The 16,310-nt window shown below is 45.2% G+C and overlaps 1 protein-coding gene across 2 annotated transcripts in view; it reads left to right on the top strand.

The window, feature by feature from the left end:
- Positions 1-11,721, top strand: part of INSR (insulin receptor) — a 179,700-nt gene extending 167,979 nt beyond the window's left edge. For both annotated transcript variants that reach the window (XM_049876622.1, XM_049876620.1), the window contains 4 exons: positions 77-236; positions 1,786-1,915; positions 2,754-2,888; positions 6,683-11,721. In XM_049876622.1, coding sequence (XP_049732579.1) covers positions 77-236; positions 1,786-1,915; positions 2,754-2,888; positions 6,683-7,037 — 780 coding nt within the window. In that variant the 3' untranslated portion in view covers positions 7,038-11,721. The remainder of the gene's footprint in view (positions 1-76; positions 237-1,785; positions 1,916-2,753; positions 2,889-6,682) is intronic.
- Positions 11,722-16,310: the final 4,589 nt, after the last annotated feature.

Here is a 16,310-nt window from a genome sequence, read left to right as displayed (position 1 = left end):
AAGGTACCCAGCAGAGCACCTGCTCCTGGCCCAGGGCATGTGTGTCACTGAACATGACCCCATGTTTCAACTTTAGAACAATCCCGGCCGCCCTCCCCCCACCCTGCAAGAGATGATTCAGATGGCAGCTGAGATTGCAGATGGGATGGCATACCTGAATGCCAAGAAGTTTGTGCACCGGGACCTCGCAGCTCGCAACTGCATGGTGGCCCACGATTTCACCGTCAAAATTGGAGGTTTGTTGGCTTTCTGCTTGGAAATGTGTGAGCAAGCCCAAGTTGGATTTCAGAATGACTTTTCTGTTGTTAAGTCACTAAATTTTTCCAAAAACAAAAAAGGGCAGGATGATGGACCAGGGTTCAGTCTTCAAACTGTAATTTAATGGCATTCATTCATTAACTCACTCATTCACTTCCCCAAAAAATATTTATTGCATGTCTTCTATGTGTGAGACATTATAGTTGGTGTTAAAGATCTAACAGTGGGTAAGTTACCATGTTCCTGCCCTCATACAGATTGCAGTCTATCTACGCTGTCCAAAACAGTAGCCATTGGCCACATGCGGCCATCAAAATCAATTAAAATCAGTTACTTAGCCACACTGGCCACATTGCAAGACCTCTAAGAGCTACATGTGGTTGGTGTCTACCATATTAGACAGTGCAGCTAAAGACCACGTCCCTCATCATGAAAAGCTCCGTTGGATCGTGCTGTTCTAGGTGAACAGTAAAATAGTTAGCAATTCTATTGACAAGATCCTTAAGGCTAGGGAAACAGCTCTGAAGGAAATCAAGAGTTCTGTGATGAAGAAAAGCCAGGGGTAGTGGTGGCTCAGGAAACCCCTCTATATGGAGGTTACATTTTAGTCAAGGCATGCAGGATGAGAAGAGGCTGGCCTGGGTGATTGTATGCCCGGTGGTGGGCACAGCACATGCAAAGACCGGGAGGCCAGAAAGAAGGCTGATGTGATTTGAATAAGATGAATGTAGAGGGGACCAGAGCAGCATGAGATGTGAGGTTAAGGAGAGACAGGAACTGGACCCAGAAGGATCTTGCAAGTTATGTAAAGTCATTTAGATGTTATCCTACTTAGCCAACGGGAATCAGGAATTAATGTGATCTTATTTATGATCCCAAAAGCATTCTCCTACATAGCCAATGGGAAGCAGGAAGTGACACGATCCTATTTATGGTAGCTTGTCTTGGATGATGCACTGTCAGAGGGCCATGGTGGGGTGAGAGCCCTGCAGGTGAGAGATGGTGGAGGAGCCTGGGTGGGGCCAGGGTGATGGAGAGGAGTGGACAGATTAGAGAGAGATGCAGAGGGAAAGTGGACAGGACTCACTGTTGCCTTGGATGGGGGGTAGGATAAGGGACGGGCATGGTCAAAGGAGGGTTTCTAGCTGGGCAGCTGGTGCTTGGTGGGTCCTACCCACTGGGAGCAGTAGATTTGCCGGAGAAAGTCAAAATTCAGTTTGGGATGCCTGTGAGATCATGGCAGGAAGGAAGTGTTGCTGAGAGTGGGATTCTGAGCTGCAGGCCAGGGCTTTGCTCTTTTTCACTTGGTGGTTCTTCTTCTCCCCCTTCAGTGGTGGCCCATGCTCTCTCCGCATCCCCACAAATACCCTCAGAGTCCATTCTGACTGGAATTTGCCCTCCGTACATGCGGAACACACTGGGAACGGGTGGACCCACCTAAGGGCTCCATAAGGGGTGGGGCAGCTAGATGGCGGACTCCTGGGCAACAGGCTGAACATTCAGAGTGTGTGAACTGTGTGTTGTCAGACTTTGGAATGACCAGAGACATCTATGAAACGGATTACTACCGGAAAGGGGGGAAGGGCCTGCTCCCTGTGCGGTGGATGGCCCCGGAATCGCTCAAGGATGGTGTCTTTACCACGTCTTCTGACATGTGGTGAGTTGTGCGTGGACTGGCAGACGGAATGCTGGGTTTGAATTCCGGGTGCCCCACTACCGTGCCCTACAAGAGGGGGTGATCAAAGCTTGCCTTCCTCACGGCCTCTTCCCTGCCACACCTCCATTTCTCCATCAAGAAAACGAGGGCCAAGTCCTAACTGAGGACCCTGGCCCAGCAGACCTTAGTTTCCAAGTGAGGCTTATCTTACAGGCCTTTGTACACTGCTGCATGCATTGTGTGACCAGTCAGCCAACCCGGGTTCTTAGTAAGCCAAGAAGGGGTGTGAGTATGTGTGTGAATGTAAATATGTGTGTGTGTGTGTGAGCGGATATGTGTGTGCCTGGGTGTACATGTATGGGTGTGCGTGTGTTTGAGTGTGAATGTGAATGTGTGTGTAGTATGTGTGTGAGTGGGTTTTGTATATATGTGTATATGTGGGTGCGTGTGTATGTGGGCGTGCATGTGTCTCAGTGAGTGTGAATGGGTGTGTATATGCATATAAGTGGATAGGTATATATATGTGTGTGCGTGTACATGTGTATGGGTGTGCGTAGGTGCATGGGTATATGTGTGCATATGTGCGCGGGTGCTTGTGTGCATGAGTGTGCGTGTGCTTGAGTGTGAATATGGGTACGTATGTGTGCATAAACGGATATGTGTGAAACAGAGATATGTGTATAAATGCCTGTGTATGTATGTATATCTCTGTGAGTCAGAATCGACTTGACGATAACAAGTATGTGTGTGTGTACACGTGTGTGCATGTGCGTGTAGGTACATTGTATGGGTGCATTTGGATGACTTCTGTGTCACTACTGTCACCTGTCGTTCACAGGTCCTTTGGTGTGGTCCTTTGGGAAATCACCAGCTTGGCGGAGCAGCCTTACCAAGGCCTGTCTAACGAGCAGGTGTTGAAATTTGTCATGGATGGGGGGTATCTGGACCAACCTGACAACTGTCCAGAGAGAGTGTAAGTATAGAGAGGGTGTGAAGTGTCCGGGGTTTTCATGGAAGAGGCATCGCTTTGTACACAAATGCCTGTATTTCTGTAGCCCATCTTTACATGCCTGCTTCTGGTTACACATCCTGCCTTTATGCGCATGCCTGTGTTCGCATAGCCTGTCTTTACATGCGTGTGGTATTTTATATCATATCTTCGCCTGCATGCCTGTATTCGTATAGCCTGTCTTTCACATATGCCTATATTTTTGTTTCATATCTTTACCCATGCTTGTATTTGCATATCGTGTCTTTACATGTATGTGAATTTCCACACCCTCTCTCTTCATGCATGTATGTATTTGCATATCTTATCTTTACGTGTGGAACTGTGGTGGTGCGGTGGTTAAGAGCTTGGCTGCTAACCAAAGGTGGGTAGTTCGAATCCCTCAGCTGCTCCTTGGAAACCCTATGGGGCAGCTCTACTCTGTCCTATAGGGTCACTATGAGTCAGAATTGACTCGCTGGCAAAGGTATCTTTACATGCATGCTTGTATTTTCATGTCATGTCTTGAAATGTATGTGTCTGCATATTCTGTCTTTGCAGGAATGCTTGCATTTGCCCGTCACATCTTTGGAAGGTTATATAAGAAACCCGTGACAGTGGTGGCTTCAGGCAAAGAGAGCTGGGGAACTGGGGTGGGAGAGAAGCTTATGTTTAACCGTCTGCTCCTTATACCCTGGAACTTTTGTAAAGCATACGCATATGTGTTCCAAAATTGTACTTTGTTTTAAATCTTTGCTAAAGGACCAAATGGGCAACACGCACACACAGTTAAACACTGAGAGAATTGACCAGCCTCACTAATAATCCAATAAATAGAAGTAAAGTACAAGAAGGCCTATCATTCTAAATTAGCAAAATTAGCAAAAAGAAAGAAAAAAAAATTAAAATACTATTTAGTGCTATATAGTGCTAGCCAAGCTCTGGCTAGATAACCATTCTTATCCTCCTTTGTGATCGCTATTCACACCTATGTTATTTAAAGTTAAAAAAAAAAAGAATATTGAAATGACCCAAATATCCAACAATATAAGAATTGCTAAGTAAATCAGTAAATTAATACGATGTCGCAATTGAGATGTTAAATGATGCTTATGAAAATATTTTATAACTTGATGGATATGCTTATGTTAAAATATTAAGTGAAAAAAGTGTGTATATATTTTCAAATGTGTCCAGATAGAAAGGACCTTCTGGAAACCCTAAAGGACATTCTGGTCCTTTCTATCTGGACACATTTGGAAATATAATACATACACACTTTTCTCATTTAATATTTTAACATAAGCATATTCAGTATATATGTGTGTGTGTATATATATATATAATATATATGTAATATATATCCCCAAAAAACAAACCCACTCCCGTCGAATCGATTCTGACTCATACATAAAGCAGAAAACCAAATCCATTGCCGTCGAGTCAATTCTGACTCATACCAACCCTATGGGACAGAGTAGAACTGCCCCATAGAGTTTCCAAGGAGCGCCTGGTGGATTCGAACTGCCAAACTTTTGGTTAGCAGCCATAGCACTTAACCATTATGCCACCAGGGTTTCCATATATATATGTGTGTGTGTGTGTGTGTGTATATGTATATATACATATATACATGCATATATAGAGAGCCCTGGTGGCACAGGGTTAATAGCTATGGTGTGCTATGTCTGCTAACCTAAAGGTCAGTAGCTCAAATCTACCAGCCCCTCCTTGGAAACCCTGTGGAGTAGTTCTACTCTGTCCTATAGAGTCTCTATGAGTCAGTATCGGCTTGATGGCAACAGGTTTCTTCAGAATCGACTCAACTGCAGTGGGTTTGGTTTTATATATATATATATATCAAAGACTTTGTGTGTGAGTTGTATTTTCTCTGTATTTTTGAATCCTTTCTAAGTTTCTATGATTATCTGTAAAGTTCTCTATTAGTATTTATTAAGAAAAACTATTGCTGTTGCCCACCTGAAAATCCACAGAGGGGACCCATTTTAATGCTTCATCCCCCAAAAAATGAGACATCAGCTTAAAAAACCCTGAAAGAGTACAAGGCAGGGTTATATAGAAACTCCAGGTAAACATTTCTAAACATTGGCTCCTGATATCCTTTCATAGTCACAACAATTCATTGTCAGCCTTAGTTCCAGGTCCAGGGAGATTAAGCAGACCCTAGGGTAGAGGTAAGGAACCCTGGTGGTGCAACGGTTAAGCTCTCAGCTGCTAATCAAAGGGTCTGCAGTTCGAACCCCCCCAGCAGCTCCTTGGGAGAAAAGACCCGGCGATCTGCTCTAGTAAAGATTACAGATTAGGAAACCCTACGGGGCAGTTCTCCTCTGCCCTGTAGTGTGGCTGGGAGTTGGAATCGGCTTGACAGCACCTAACAACATGGTAGGGGTCAGCAACTTTCTGGAAAGGGTCTGTTATAAATATTTTCAGCCTTGTGGACCACACGGCCTCTGTTGTAACTACTCAGCTCTGCCGTTCCAGCACCAAAGCAGCCATAGACCATCTGGAAACAAATGAGCATGACTGTGCACCAAGAAAACTTTACAAAAACCGTCAGGGGCCAGATCTGACCCACAGGCAGGAGTTTGCCAACCCTTGCCCTAGAAGGAGTTAGAATGGGAAAAGGAAGAGGTAACGTTGAAAGCACACCCTCTCTGCCCTCATCCTGAGTGTTCTTGGCAGAGGAAAATCACAGCCCTGAAGTCCCAGGTGGCCTGTGAGGATGCACAGCTGGGGCCTTTTGTGCCACGGGGCACGAGGGAAAAACAAAAAGCATAGCATGCATCTGTAGAGAAGACCCCCACAGCAGCGTGTCTCTGTCAGGTGGGTGCCCTGTGGCCCACTTGGCGGTCAGGACTGGTCCCATGCCTGAGCCCCTACCCACCCACCTGGGAATGAGGGCTAGGCTTGTGGAAGGGCCTCTGGATCTGGCCCTCTAAGTTTGGGATCCCCACAAGTCCCAAGCACCCCAACCCTGAATGATCTTTTCACCCAGAAGGACTGCTGGTTGGCACAGGGAAGCCTTGTCAAGCAGCCCCCGGAACCAAACCCACTGCTGTTGAGTCGACTCTGACTCATGGCAACCCATGTGTCACAGTAGGACCGCGCTCCACACGGGCTTCAGTGACTGATTTGGGGAAAGCAGGTTGCCGGGCCTTTCTTCCGAGGCGCCTCTGGGTGGACTCGAACTGCCAACCTTTTGTTATAGCTGAATGCATTAACTGCTCGTACCACCCAGACTCCTAATTGGTTGCCATCAATTTGACCCTGACTCATAAGGACCCCGTGTGTTTCAGGGTAGAACTGGGCTCCATAGGGTTTTCAATGGCTGATTTTGGGGGAAGCAGATCACCAGGCCTTTCTTCCGAGGCACCTCTGGGTGGACTGAAGCCGCCAAACCGTTGTTTAGCAGCTGAGCACCTTAACCGTTTACTCCACCCTGAGTCCGGGAAATAAACCAAGTGAGAGAAAAAATTGGGGATGTCACTACAGATTGATGAAAACTGTTCAACAGGTGTCACCTTCGGGAAAAGCCTTCTTGACCTGGTTTCAGAATGGGACAGTCCATTTGGCTTGCTCTGCAAAAGCAGGTTTCAGCACCAATAGAATTGTCGCTCCTGCCTTGACTGTTGCCCAAACACATGGCCGCCATCTGATGTGAGCTCTCATTGTCTGTGGCCGGCAGCCGAAGGGCTGGGGGCCACTAGGCAGGCCCCCAGCCCCGTGTCTGCCCACTGACGTGTCCCTCTGTCCCACAGCACCAGCCTGATGCGAATGTGCTGGCAGTTCAACCCCAAGATGCGGCCGACCTTCCTGGAGATCGTCGACCTGCTCAAGGACGACCTCCACCCCAGCTTTCCGGAAGTTTCCTTCTTCCACAGCGAGGAAAACAAGGCTCCCGAGAGTGAGGAGCTGGAGATGGAGTTTGAGGACATGGAGAACATCCCCCTGGATCAGTCCTCGCACTCTCAGAGGGACGAGGCCAGGGGCCGGGACGGCGGGTCCTCGCTGAGCCTAAAGCGGAACTACGACGAGCACATCCCCTACACCCACATGAACGGGGGCAAGAAGAACGGGCGGATTCTGCCTCTGCCCAGGTCGAATCCTTCCTAACGGTGCCCGTTGGGAGGGGTCCCTGTCTCCGCCTGCCTCTGGTGTGAAGGCCTTCAGAAATCTCAGGATTCTCACGACTCTGCTACAGTGTCACCCCGAACTCAAGAGATAACGACTCTACGTTTGTGGTCATCCTAAGACTTAAAACACATTTTTTGGATTGCCAATTTGACTCATCGTCAGCGGATTTAACTGTGAACATGGAGGGGAAGGGGTTTCCTTGGCTGCCGGGCTGCCGGCAACCGTGGCTTCAAGCCAGGATGTTATTATTATTATTTTCTTTTTTCTAGTAGATGGAAAGAAAGCACCCGTTTCTACAAAGTTTTTTTTTTTTTTTTTTTCCCTTGCTGGTGTCTCAGCTACAGTATAAAACCTAAAACTTGTCTGTGGAACAGAAGTTTGAAAAGAAAAAGTCTGTTCCAGCAGAATTCCAAACATTAGAGCTTCGGGAAGATTTTTTTTTTTTCCAGGCTGAAGGAAATTTTTTTTTTAATTTTCACAAAATCAGTTCCTCAAATTGACCAATAGCTGCTGCTTTCAGAAGATAAGAGTCTGCAGTCTGGTGTGCGTTCACGTGTGTGCACGTGTGTGTGTGCGTGTGTCCCGGTTAGACACAGGGTGTGTGTGTGTTTGTGTGTGTGTGGGTGTGTGTGTGCAGAGTACTCACGCTGGGTTGATGCTTTGGGGTTGGCTCCCGAAGGTTCTGCTCTTCCTGAGTGTGTGAGCCCATTTCCCTCCCTCCTTTCTTCCTCATTGACCGGGAGATTGTGCCCGGGACAGAATCTTCTTGTGTCCTAACTTGAGCCTCAGGACTCCTCTCCCTTAACTTTGGTGAAAAACGTTTTCCAGGAGCCGAGGGAGTAACATTTAGTTTGGAGTAATGGATCTTTTCAAGACCAAACAAAGCCAGGACAAAAAGAAAGGAAAAAGACAAAAAAAAAAAAAAAGGGAACTGAGGTGACAAAATGTTTCAAGAATATATTTGTAACATATTTAATTTTAAAAAATGTCCAGCATTAACCTCGTGAGTTATCGACTCTTGGGAGCATCATAAAGCAGGTGACCTCTTTGTTTGGTCTTAAAGGCATCCATTTTCTGGGAATAAAGCCACATTAGCTGCTAACCCTTTTGGACGTTTGTAGGCCATGTTAAGGGTGTGGGCAACTGTGTCTTATAGGTGGTTTGGTTGTGACAGCACCATCTGCTGGAAGATTCCTGCTCGGTTAAGCTGGTGGCGACCTAGAGCCAAGCCCTGTCTTCGCTGGCACCTGTGGCTCCGTGGTCCTTTGGTTCCCCGCGGGTACTGCACGTGCTTCCTTCCAATCTGGGTGTGCGTTTTCTGCAGTAACTGTGCAAACGCGACAGCATCCAATCCCAAAGAGCAACCTAGACAGGTGAAATTTTGAGAACACTAAACAAACACTATAAAGCAAGACATGCTGAAAACACCTGTTGGCCCCCTCGACCCTTGGAGCATCTGACTGTCCTCAGGACTGACCTTCTAGAAGCTGCCCTGCGCCCAGCGACCTCAGATGTGCCAGGCGTGGGCAGAACTCTCAGGTGCCTATGGCATTGTAATCCCCAGGAGAGTGGAGTCTGGAGGGGAAGCCAGCAAAGGACCTTTACACCACCGAGGAATCGCGGATGGCCTTGAATCCGTAGTTTCTTCTCTTTGGGAAGAGAACTACAGCTGCTCAAATAAAGGACACAGTGAACTCTTTTCTTGGGTTCCTCAAAACCGTCACCCACAGGTTATCCCTGAGTGCATTTTCTCACAAGTCTTTGACTGCTTTCTTCTCTTCTTCTCGTAACAGTTGTGGGACTAAGAATGGAATAGAGGCGTAATCCTCAACCTCCGAGCCTTCTCAGTTAAGAACACAGGTAGACACAAATCCCAATGGTCCATTGCTATCTTATTTATATGATCTGAGAAATTAACAGCATGTAAAATATTGCCAGCGAGCCTCAGTGATCGGATACAAGAAGCAAGAGTACAAAATTTATTTTCGCCAAATTCGTTTTGTAAATAGAAGAGGGTCTGTCAGTAAATTATAAAACACGTAGATCTAGGTGTGTTGTTCTTTTCATAGTGAATTTGTAGTGGCCGCAAACTACGTTAGCAGCAATTTTCATGTTTTTCTAATTCAGAAAGGTTTTCTTACATTTAGGGGAAAAATTATTTATTTTAATATATAAAATCACTGTAAAAATCACTTTCGTAAAAAATGAAGCGCATGTAAATTTTTATCAAAGAAAATAAACAGGTGGATGTGGGGTGATGATTTTTTTGTTTTTCAGCACAGTCTACCTCAGTGTATTGTTAGGATGTAGTTAATAACGGACATCTCGAGACTTCAGAATTCTGCCTAGATCCCGTCTGAATCAGGGGAAACCCAGATCAGCCGATTCCGAACACCAGGGACCAGGAAGAATTGTGAGGGAGGGAGTCGGGATGGGGAAGGTGTAACGCGTGTGAGCACAGATCCTTTTTCTCCTGGTTGTCAATATTCTTTCGGAATTCCATCTGCCTGCCTGTTTTTCCTTTTTTTTGGAGGCGGAGGGGGCGAGGGGTCCTCCATCAACACTGCTTCCCAACATGAACCAAGCTTCAGGCCGCCATGACATATCTGATGTGTGGGGTACCCCAACCTGGCCTACCCTCTTTTGGTGAGAAGTGGGCGCTGCATCTCCTGCTGAAGCAGACAGCTTTGGTTCAGAGCCAGTGTTCCCCCTACCCATCCATACTCCTTCAGTGAGCATCCAGTGTCCTGGGTCTCCAATGGATTTTTCTTACCCCTTTTAGGCTGAGGATGCTCACTGGGAGCAGAACAAATCATACTCATGGGTACCTCAGACACAAACACCCAAGTCTATGCCCCTTTTTATTTCCTGAGTGGAAAGGGGGCATTATGGGAAATCCCAATCCAAAACCCACGAGCACAACAAAATGTGAGGCCCCCGGGTTGGGGTTTCATTGACTTCCAGCTGATAGTGCTTCATCCTGTGTGGCTTTGAGAGCCCATGTGCAGGTCGGGCAGGGCTGCTCTTTTCAAACGTGGGGCACTGCCCTGCAGACTCGCCCTTCTCCACCTGCCCTGGAAAAGGGACGCATGTTGGGCCCCCCTGTGTAGTGGGATTTCACCAACTACATTTAGCTGTTTCTTCTGCCACAGTGAAAAGAGCAAGCAGCTGTTGGGTCAAAAGCCTTCTTTTGCATCAGAAACTGTTGACTTTGTAACAATAGAACTTTGGTTCTTTAAAGTGATGTATCTCCTGGGGGTTTGGAATGATGGGTTTAGAAAAGCAACGGAGCCATGCTTAGGTTGAAGCTTTGCATTTGTTTTTAAAGATGATTCACTACTATTAAAACCCATTTCATTAACTTGGTGGAAGACATGTAGTAGTTTCTTCTTCTGGGAGAAGAATACCAAACACATCACTTTCACCCTGGATCAGTGATGACAAGCACAGATCTGAAAATGTTTGCATTCTTGGCGCAGTGCTGGGTGTGTTGTTCTAAGCTAGTAGGAGGGTGGAGTGCTGCTGGTTCTCTGGAAATAGACTGAACACAACCGAGAGAAGATGTGGGGATTGATGCAAAGGTCTACACATCCGATCTTGTGACCGTTGGAGACTATGCCACTAATTGATGGACAGATCTTCCACCGTCTCCCACCAGGGTGACAGTCTGCTATGAAAGGTTCTTTTCGGGTATTAGATGTTTGCTCGTAGCCAGCTGTACCACTGGTCTCTGGGCAGGAACACTGTCAGGGCGCAACCCATGCTGGCTGTCTCGGTAAGTGATTGGATGTGCTGTGGTCTCAATGACAATCATTTTTCTACTTCACAGTGGGTGGAAGCTTGGGGTTAAATGTCTTTTGGATGCCACCTAGTGAGCCCTTGACACCTTGGACTCTAGTAATGATGGTTTTGTTGGGAGTGGGGATGGGGAATGCTGATTTTATACAAAATGCACGTGGAGTGGTGTCACTGCAGAAGGCCTTCCCGAATGATCTTCAGAGTATCAATTTACAGCAGAGGAGAGGCTGGGAGTGGAAGAACAGATCAACGCTTGAACCGAAAGAATGTGATGGACTTTCAGGGGCTGTGACTGAAGGTGAATGTTTCCTTAGGGGTACGAAACAATGATTTCTTTTTAGCTCAGTGTCACCTTCTCGTGCCAGCGAAGGCCTCAAACCAGGCTCCAGCTAAATTTTTATTTGGGTGTTGGCAATAAAAATCCTTGTTAAAAAGCAGATAGGTAATGGACTTGGGACTCCAGGCCCCACGTCAGAAGGAAGGAATGGCCCAAAATGAGTGCGTGTCCACACAGACATTCAAGCACGGCTTGTTTAGTCTTCGTACTTGGCGTCAAAGTTGCTGCTCCTTGCTCATTTGTGTGCCTGGGTGGTCTTGGCCCTGTGTATCAGCAGACATCTCCTGTCCACGGTCAGCAGTGCGGGATCCAGTGTGCCGTGACTTAAGCAGAAAGCTCAGAAACACACATAACCCACAAAAACTCAATTATTGTTTGTTCAATGTTTTCCTACAAGAGCCAAGTAGTGACATGTACAGAAAATGCCTTTTGGGAATATTGAAATCGTTCTGCATGTAAAATATTGGATAATTAATTACCTGTTTATATTAAAATTCTGAATAAATTATCTGAGAATATACTTGTTTTTGAGTGATGTTCATGCTAGGACCTGTGGCCTGTGTAGCATTGTGGCTGTGGGTTAGGTTAAAGGAAATCTCCCAGGAAGTCGTGGGTTCCTATTATCACCCTGAGATCGAGGATCTGCTCTCAGGGTGGGTGGATGGGCATGTGTGAGGATATCCTTTGGCCAGGGAGGGACCTTGGATTAAAAGAGGATTTTGAACAGCTGTCCTTTGGGCTGAATACATAGCGTAGTGCATTAGGAGACAGGCTCCCTCTCTTCAGCTCCCTGTGTGACTTTGAAAAAGCCAAGTAACCCCATGTAGGGCAGGTTACAGGTTACGAAAGTCCAACTTACATACAACCTATAGGTATGACCTAACCCCTGTAAAGCCTATTAAAAATTTGAGGCTTAGGAGGCAGAGCCAACATGGCGGTATAGACAGAAGCACCACACCGTCCCTCTGCAGCAAAGATGCGAAAAACTAAAACAGACGCAAACGTCAATCCTGGAACCCTAAGCATAAAATGAAGGGATAGAGAACTAGATCGAGCCCTGAATGGAAGAAGAAACTGACAAAGAATGAGGAAAGGTATGGAGTGGAGGTCCCCTGCCAGCTTATGTGCACAGCTGCCAAGGACCCCAGACAGGGAGTATGGGAAGGCAACTTCATGGAGCTGCCAGGGAGAGACAGAGCACCTGCTTTGCACATCACATCCTCTCCCCTCCTGCCACCCTGAATGGCACGCCAAGCGCTGTACCCTCTAGTGACATTTGCACAGACCTCCGGCAGTGACCCTGTGCTGCCCCAGCCCCACCCTATCGAGCACCAAACCCCCAAGTGGCACCAGTGAGGACCCCCGAATCTCTGGATCCCATCCTGCACTGTCCCCCAGCTCCACCCAAAATAAAAAGGATCATAACAGAGTACTATGAAAAACTACTCTGGCAAATTAAAAAACCTAGAAGAAATGGACAAATTTCTAGAAACACACTACCTACCTAAACTAACAGAAACTGAAGTAGAAAATCTGAACAGACCCATACCAAAAGAAGAGATTGAAAAGGTTAAAACAAACAATACCCAACCCTCCCAGTGAAAAGTCCTGGCCCAGATAGCTTCACTGGAGAATTCCACCAAACATTCAGAGAAGAGCTCACACAAGTACTACTCAAACTATTTCAGAACGTAGAAAAGAAAGGGATGCTTCTGAATTCATTCTATGAAGCCAGCATAACCATGGTACCAAACCCTGCCCTATGTGGTTTCCAAGGAGTGGTTGGTGGATTCGAACTGCTGACCTTTCTGTGAGCAGCTGAATGCTTAACCACTGCACCACCAGTGCTCCAAAACTAGGCAAAGACACCACAAGAAAAGAAAATTACAGACCAATATCTCATGAATATATATGCAAAAATTCTCAACAAATATCTAGCCAGTAGAACTCAGCATCGTATCAAAAAAATAATTCACCACAACTAAGTGGGATTAATACCAGTTGTCAAGGATGGTTAAACATTAGAAAATCAGCCAATGTAATCCACCACAAAAATAAAATAATCACATGATCATCTCAATCAATGCAGAAAGGTATTTGATAATGTCCAACACCCATTCCTGATAAAAACTTTCAATAAAATAGGCATAGAAGGGAAATTCCTCAACATAATAAAGGGCATTTTTTTTTTTTTTTTATATACAAAACCAAGAACCAACATCATTCTCAACAGAGAGAGGCTGAAAACATTCCCCCTGAGAACAGGAACAAGGCAAAGATGCTCTTTATCACCACTCCTATTTAACACTGTGCAAAAGTCCTAGCTAGAGCAATAAGGCAAGAAAAAGAAAGTATACCCAAGCTGGTAAGGAAGAAGTAAAACTCTCCCTATTTGCAGATGATACGATACTATACATACATAGATAACCCAAAAGGCCCCACAAGAAAACTACTGGAACTAATAGTCAGGAGAGTAGCAGGATACAAGATAGACATACAAAAAAATCAGTTGGATTCCTACACACCAATAAAAAGAACTATGAAAAGGAAACCAGGAAAGCAATACCATTTATAATCGCCCCTAAAAAAAAATCCAATTAAAAAGTGGACAAAGGATATGAACAGACACTTCACCGAAGAAGACATTCAGGCAGCTAACAGATACATGAGGAAATGCTCAAGATCACTAGACATTAAAAAAAAAAAAATTTTTTTTTTTTTAGAGAAATACAAATCAAAACTAAAATGAGATACCATCTCATCCCGACATTACTGGCACTAATTAAAAAAAAAAAAAAAAACGAAAATAACAAATGTTGGAGAGGCTGCGGGGAGAACGAAACTCTTATGCATTACTGATGGGAAGGCAAAATGGTACAACCATTTTGGAAAACTATATGGCACTTCCTTAAAAAGCTAGAAATAGAAATACCATGCGATCCAGCAATCCCATTCTAGGAATATATCCTAGAGAAATAAGAGCCGTCACACAAAGAGACATATGTACACCCATGTTCGTTGCAGCATTAGTCACAATAGCAAAAAGATGGAAACAACCAACCTAGATGCCCATGAACAGCTGAGTAAACTGTAGCACGTGCAGACAGTGGAGTACTACGCAATGATAAAGAACAATAATGAACCTGTGAAACACCTCAAGCCATGGATGAATCTGAAGGGCGTTCTGCTGAGTGAAATGATTCAATCACGAAAGGACAAATATTGTATGAGATCATTATTATAAAAACTCGTGAAAAGATTTACACAGAACGAAACAACCTTTGATGGCTACTAGGGAGGGCGGGAAAAACATTAACTAGACAATAGATAAGTGGTAACTCTGGTGAAGGGTAAGACAGTACACAATATTGAGAAAGTCAACACAAGAGGAGCAAGGCAAAGTCATAGAAGCTTCACGTTGTTGTTGTCAGGTGCCGTTGAGTCGGTTGTGACTCGTAACAACCATATATACAACAGTATGAAACACTGCCTGGACCTGCACCATTCTCACAATCGTTATACTTGAGCCCATTGTTGCAGCCACTGTGTCAATCCATCTTGTGGAGGGTCTTCCTCTTTTTTGCTGACACTGCACTTTACCAAGCATGATATCCTTCTCCAGGGACTTGATCCCTCTTGACAACATGTCCAAACTATACGAGACTCAGTCTCCCCATCCTTGCTTCCAAGGAGCATTCTGGCTGTACTTCTTCCAAGACGGATTTGTTGGTTCTTTTGGCAGTCCATGGTATAGTCAATATTCTTTGCCAACACCACAAATCAAAGAGGTCAGTTCGTCAATTCTTCTGTCTTCCTTATTTACTGTCCAGCTTTCGAATGCATATGAGGTGAATGAAAACGTCATGGCTTGGGTCAGGTGCACCTTAGTCCTCAAAGTGACATCTTTGTTTTCAACACTTTAAAGAGATCTCTTGCAGCCAGTTTGCCCAATGAAATGCATCTTTTGATTTCTTGACTGCTGATTCTGTGGGTTTTGATTGTAGATCCAAGTAAAATGAAATCCTTGACAACATCAATCTTTTCTCCATTTATCATGATGTTGCTCATTGGTCCATTTGTGAGGATTTTTGTTTTCTTTATGTTGAGGTGTAATCCATACTGAAGGCTGTGGTCTTTGATCTTCATCAGTAAGTGCTTCAAGTCCTCCTCGTTTTCAGCAAGCAAGGTTGTGTCATCTGCATAAGGCAGGTTGTTAATGAGTCTTCCTCCAATCCTGATGCCCCGTTCTTCTTCATATAGTCCAGTTTCTCGGATTATTTGCTCAGCATATACATTGAATAGGTATGGTGAAAGGATACAACCCTGAAGCACACCTTTCCTGACTTTAAACCATGCAGTATCGCCTTGTTCTGTTTGAATGACTACCTCTTGATCCATGTACAGATTCCTCATGAGCACAATTAAGTGTTCCAGAATTGCCATTCTCTGCAAGCCACGATGTACCCTAAGGAGGATCAATGTCGGCAGGTTACAAAATACAAAGTACGGCCTCATTGGTTGCTCCCCTTGGTTGAATTGGGAAAAAAAAATACCATTTTGGTTTATGGAGTTAGGGTGGTGGTACACTGCCATCTTCAGGGCATATTTTGGTATTAAAAAAGAATGGCATAATTTGTTCTGATCCACACAGTCGAATGCCTTAGCAGAGTCAATAAAACACAGGTAAACATCCTTCTGGTATTCTCTGCATTCAGCCAGGATCCATCTGACGTCAGCAATGATATCGCTGGTCCCACGTCCTCTTCTGAATCCGGCCTGAATTTCTGGCAGTTCCCTGTCGATGTGCTGCTGCAGCCGCTTTTGAATGATCTTCAGCTAAATTTTACTTACGTTTGATATTAACGAAATTGTTCAATAATTTCTCCATTCTGTTGAATCACCTTTGGGAATAGGCATAAATAGGGATCTCTTCCAGTTGGTTGGCCGGGAAGCTGTCTTCCAAATTTCTTGACATGGATGAGTGAGCACCTCCGGCGCTGCATCTGTTTGTTGAAACATGTCAACTGATATTCCATCAATTCCTGGAGCCTTGTTTTTTGCCAATGTCTTCAGTTCAGCTCGGACTTCTTCCTTCAGTACCATGGGTTCTTGATTAT

This window comes from Elephas maximus, chromosome 3 (assembly GCF_024166365.1).
Source record: "Elephas maximus indicus isolate mEleMax1 chromosome 3, mEleMax1 primary haplotype, whole genome shotgun sequence".
In the NCBI taxonomy this organism is placed as follows: Eukaryota; Metazoa; Chordata; class Mammalia; order Proboscidea; family Elephantidae; genus Elephas; species Elephas maximus.
Note: the sequence above shows the minus strand (reverse complement) of the source record. Positions and strands in the feature narration are given on the sequence as shown.